We start from the raw sequence: 5,597 nt of genomic DNA, 5'->3' as shown, positions 1-5,597 counted from the left end.
GGAGCTCGTTCCACCAGGAAAAGCTCTGGCCCTGGTAGCAGCCAGCCTGGCCTCTTTGGGGCCTGGAATCTTCAGGAGATGTTGCGTCCCCGACCGTAGTGCTCGCAGGGGAACATGTGGGGAAAGGCGGTCCCTCAGGTATCTTTTGGATGGCCCAGAACTTCCAGATTTGAGAGGTGAATTGATTTTTCCTTTGCTTAATATTTCTTGCTTACTAAGAGATGAAGACAAGTAATGTTGTGTGTGGCTTAATTTTTAGTAGCTGTAGTAAAATCATGTTGTAACTCAGGTAGCATATCTTACGCTTCTGTTTCAGTGTGAAATGGCTTGCTGTTTATGACCTTTGTGAAAACAGTAATTAAGAAGATATAGCTAGCTGTTATGCATTTATAAAAAGGTTTATGTCCCATACTCTTCCCTTATTGAGGAACTCGGCTTGAAATCGTGAAATTTATTTTTGTGAAAAGAAATGTTTTATTTTCTCAGACAAAGTCCAAGAAGAAATTGCACGGGTGATTGGGTCTGCTCAGCCAAGGACAGAACACCGTGCAAAAATGCCATACACGGATGCAGTAATGCATGAAATTCAGAGGTTTGCTAACATTGTCCCTACAAACATACCACACGCAACCACTATGGATGTCACTTTTAAAGGCTACTTCATTCCCAAGGTGATCAGTCTTACTTCACTGCATTACAACCTTAGCTCAGTTGAATATGGCATGTTTGGCATAGTGGTTAGAAGAGCAGACTCTAATATGGGAGAACCAGGTTTGAGTCCCCACTCCTTCACATGGAGCTGCTGGGTGACTTCGGGCAAGGCAAGCCATAGTTCTCTCAGAACTGTTCTCTCAGAGCTCTCTCAGCCCCACCTACCTGTGGGGAGTGGAAGGGAAAGGAGATTGTAAGTCGCTCTGAGACTCCTTCAGGTAGTGAACAGCGGGGTATAAATCCAATCTCCTCTTCTTCTTCTATTCATTTATTCACCAGAAGAATAGGGTTGCCAAGTGTTACCTTTCGCTGGAGCGGGGGACTCCTGTCTCTCTCCTGGAGCGCCCGTGCGCAAAGCGTGCGCGCGCCGCAACCCCATCACCCGGAAGTGACATGATCACGCTGGGCACACTGGGGGAGGGGCCATGACCATCCGAGGGAAAACCATAGAGTTTTCCCTGGGATGACCGTGGCACCGCCCCCAGCGTGCCCGGCGTGGTTGCGTCACTTCCGGGTGACGTGCATGTCAACGTACTTTGGGGGTGGGGTTCCCCCCGGGGCCCGATCTGCCGCCGGTGGGAAACGGGCCTCTGGGGCAGAGGTTTCCCTGCCCCCCGGGGGACTTGGCAAGCCTACAGAAGAACCTCTTTGCAAATTGTCATGATCTGTGTAGGCCTCTGGAGATCTGTGCAGGAGTGGGCCTAGTGAGGCCTAAGAGACTGACCTGGGAGTGGGAAACAGACAGCCTACAATCTCCACAAGGCTTCGCACCAGCAGTAAAAAATGGAGGTCGAGGAATTCTCTGAGGAGATTGTTTATATTCTTGGTGGTCAGTTAAACTGGGTTCTTTTCCTCCCTGTGGTTTGCCTCTCACAGAGCTATGCTGAGGAGACTGGTCTAAGAGAAAGATCCCTCACTGGGGACAGTGAGTACAGGCAGAAGCCTGGCTTAAGAGAGCTGTAGGGCTTGAGTAGTAACAGTTAAGGAGTATTAGGTAGCTGTGTTAGCTTTGTGTTTCTTTTGGCCTTTCAACACTGTTATGTATTTTAAAGTCCCTTGTCTTGTCTTGTTTCCCCCCTGCCCAGAACTGTAATAATAAACCCTTTTTGTTCAATGGTTTCTCTGCCTGGTCATCACGCTTACATGTCTTGGCTACAAAGGGGCAATTTGAAGGGGCTTGGGAAGGTACCCTGGGCCTTCTCAAGGGACTTAAATCCAGGGTGGTGGCGGCAGAAGGTGGCAACCCACAGGGGGTCATGACACAAACATTTTGCGGAATTAAGTTAAGCCATGCTAAATCCCATTGATTTCAGTGGAAGAGCCAGGCCACTTCCTTGGCTTTCTGGTTGACCTTCTGTGAACATAAACACTAGCTGTGGTTGGCCCATGCCAAAATATTTTAAACTTTTCAGTGTCCTTTATGCAAGTCAAATCCTTCCCTCGCTTTTCTGGCTCTTGAGTTCACACACAGGTCAATACCATGTTTAAAAGTTCATGAGTTTTCAGTATACAGATTGAAAACTTCATTTCCTTCTTGAAAGTTCCAGCACCTTTTTTTAAAAAAAGAAGCCACGACAATAATTATTATAGTGTGCGCAGGGGTCATTTCATAGAAAAAGAGCTAGGGGAACTCATTAGCATAACTCATTAGCATATGCCACACCCCCTGACATCAGGAGCCAGGAAGCCCCACCAAGGCCCTCCCTGGCCCCAGGCAAGCAGGGGTGGGGAGAGGCGGGGAGGAAGCAACTTACCCACCCTCTTCTCCTGCCTCCTCCTGGCTGAATGAGGGCCGGAAGCAGGGCGGCCGGAAGTGGGGGGCGGGGCTTCATCATGTGCCCCCCCTGTACCTCACCCGGGGGAACTGCGATCCTCCCCGAAATGACCCCTGGTTATAAGTGTGGCTGGCTTATTAATTTTCTTCATTCCAGTCCAGTAGCTCCTTAGAGACCAATATGATTTTCAGGGTGTAAGCTTTTGAGAGTCAAAGTTAACTTTGTCCGATTTAATTAAGGGAGCTTTGACTCTTGAAAGCTTATACCAAGACAATCTCGTTGGCCACTGGGTTGCTACCGGACTTGAATCTAGCTTTTCTACTGCAGACCAGCAAGGCTACCTTCTGAAGCTATCTTCACCCCCCCCCCCAATAACTCATCGCTTTGACTTTGCAGGAAACTTATGTCCTCCCATTACTGTGCTCTGTGCTGCAAGATGAAACTCAGTGGGAGAAACCGCATCAGTTCTATCCTGAGCACTTTCTGGACTCTGACGGAAAGTTTGTGAAGAGAGATGCATTCATGCCTTTCTCTGCAGGTATCTACTTCTAGACATAAAAAAGGTCACGGTTTCCCTTGCTCGAAAGCCAGTCGAATCCGACTCTAGGGTTGCGGTGCTTATCTCCGTTTCCAAGCCGAAGAGCCAGTGCTGTCCGAAGACGTTTCCGTGGTCATGTGGCTGGCATGACTAAATGCCGAGGTGCATGGAAAGCTGTTACCTTCCCACCGAAGCGGTACCTATTTATCTACTTGCAGTTTCTGGCGTGCGAACTGCTAGGTTGGCAGGAGCTGGGAACAGAGATGGGAGCTCACTCCGTCACATGGCACTCATGGTCTCGAACTGCTGAGCTACTGACCTTCTGGTCTGCAGCTAAGCATCTTAACCACTGAGCCACTGTGGCTTAATTATTGGCTGGGGTGCCCAAGTCCTAAGTACATTTACTTGGAAGAATGCCACCACAGCGGGCCATTTCTCATTTTGCAAAACCAAAATGCTTGCGCTTGTCATTCAGCACTGCAACAATTATCTCTATGCCCTTTTTGGCATTATGTGCTGACTTTCACTGGGAGTTTGTCAGTCTTTAACACACATGTTCTCTCGCAATAACAATAATTATTATCAGGACTTTTTTTTTCCAGGGGAATGCACCAGAATAGAGTCCCGGAACCCCTTTGACAAAATTCTTTTAAAAATGTTTAAAAGTTCATGAGTTTTCAGTATACAGATTGAAAACTTCATTTCCTTCTTGAAAGTTCCAGCACCTTTTTTTAAAAAAAGAAGCCACGACAATAATTATTATAGTGTGCGCAGGGGTCATTTCATAGAAAAAGAGCTAGGGGAACTCATTAGCATAACTCATTAGCATATGCCACACCCCCTGACATCAGGAGCCAGGAAGCCCCACCAAGGCCCTCCCTGGCCCCAGGCAGGCAGGGGTGGGGAGAGGCGGGGAGGAAGCAACTTACCCTCCCTCTTCTCCTGCCTCCTCCTGGCTGAATGAGGGCTGGAAGTGGGGCGGCCGGAAGCAGGGGGCGGGGCTTCATCGTGTGCCCCGCCCCTCACCTGGGGGAACTGCGATCCCCTGCGTTCCCCCCCGAAATGACCTCTGAGTGTGCCTAATTTGGCATTCCTAAGAACTCTGTCTTGGGAGTACATACCGCTGAATAAAAGATTGAGTAGGGTTCTGAGTGGACCTGCCTAGGAGGGCACTGTCTGTTTTCATTTTTTTTCGTGGCAAGCTCTTTTGGGTGGTATTTCATGGTTAGTTGGAAAATTTTATAAAGAAATTGATTAAACTGGACTTCCGTCTCCATTGTTACAGGTCGGAGAATGTGTGCAGGGGAAACCCTGGCCAAAATGGAGCTCTTCTTGTTCTTTACAAGTCTCCTCCAGAAATTCACTTTCCAGCGTGCCCCTGGAACATCTAAAGAAGACCTGGACTTTACACCACTGGTTGGGTTTACGACGCCTCCAGCACCTTACAAGTGCTGTGCTCTGCCACGTTCTTAAGATTTAACTCTCTGTCTTGCTTAGCTCCCATGTGTGCATCCTTAGTCTTTTCTGCAGCTTCTTGCCTGCTGAAGACCTTTCATAGCAACGGCTTCAGAGGAATCAGCTCACGGGGTTAGATCCAGCCAGTTTTTTTTCACAGATTTTTTCACAGCCAGTTTGTGTAGTGGTTAAGTTTGCAGACTCTAATCTGGGAGAATCGGGTTTGATTCCCCGCTCCTCCACTTGCACCTGCTAGATGACCTTGGGCAAGCCATAGTTCCGGCACAGCTGTTCTTGAAAAAGAGCAGTTTCTATCAGAGCTCTCTCAGCTCCACCTACCTCACAGGGTGTCTGTTGTGGGGAGGGGAAGGGAAAGCAGTTTGTAAGCCGCTCAGAGACTTCTCTGGGTAGTGAAGGACAGGGTATAAATCCAATCTCCTCATCTTTTTCTTCTACTCTGTCTGGCTCCAAATTTCCTTTCTAGAGAGCCAGTTTGGTGTAGTGGTTAAGAGCGCAGAATCTAATCTGGGAGAACCGGTTTTGATTCCCCACTCCTCCACATGCAGCTGCTGGTGTGACCTGGGGTCAGTCACAAGTTTTTCAGAGCTGTTCTTTCAAGAACAGTTTTCTCAGAGCTCTCTCAGTCCCACCTAGCTCACAGGGTATGGGGAGGGGAAAGGAAAGGAGATTGGATTTATCCCCCGCCGTTCACTCAATCTCCTCCTCTTCCTCCTCCAGTTTGGGGTAGTGGTTAAGTGCATGGACTCTAATCTGGGAGAACCGGGTTTGATTCCCCACTTCTCCACTTGCACCTGCTGGATGACCTTGGGCAAGCCATAGTTCTGTCAGAGCTGTTCTCTCAAGGACAGTTCTGGAAAGAGCTCTCTCAGTCCTAGTGAGGAGGGGAAGGGAAAGGAGTTTGTAAGCTACGGGGAGGGAAAGGAGTTTGTAAGCCGCTCTGAGACACCTTCGGGTAGTGAAGGGCGGGGTATAAATCTAATCTCTTCTTCTCTTCTTCTTCTCCTCCTCTTCTTCTTCGCTACCGTTTCATCCCATGTGGGTTTTGTCCATGCAGGTCTCATGATCCCCAGCATAGACTTTGGGGTGGTCACAATGGA

General features: G+C 48.7%; 1 protein-coding gene across 1 annotated transcript; it reads left to right on the top strand.

The window, feature by feature from the left end:
- Positions 1 to 488: 488 nt before the first annotated feature.
- Positions 489 to 4,641, top strand: LOC107124852 (cytochrome P450 2K1-like). Its single transcript, XM_015428353.1, has 3 exons — positions 489 to 671; positions 2,883 to 3,024; positions 4,310 to 4,641. The coding sequence occupies exons 1-3, from the start codon at positions 555 to 557 to the stop codon at positions 4,495 to 4,497; spliced, it is 447 nt and encodes a 148-aa protein (XP_015283839.1). The 5' UTR covers positions 489 to 554; the 3' UTR covers positions 4,498 to 4,641.
- Positions 4,642 to 5,597: the final 956 nt, after the last annotated feature.

Source organism: Gekko japonicus, unplaced genomic scaffold (assembly GCF_001447785.1).
Source record: "Gekko japonicus isolate JY-2015 unplaced genomic scaffold, Gekko_japonicus_V1.1 scaffold4730, whole genome shotgun sequence".
NCBI classification, from domain to species: Eukaryota; Metazoa; Chordata; class Lepidosauria; order Squamata; family Gekkonidae; genus Gekko; species Gekko japonicus.
This window is presented reverse-complemented; position numbering and strand designations above follow the sequence as displayed.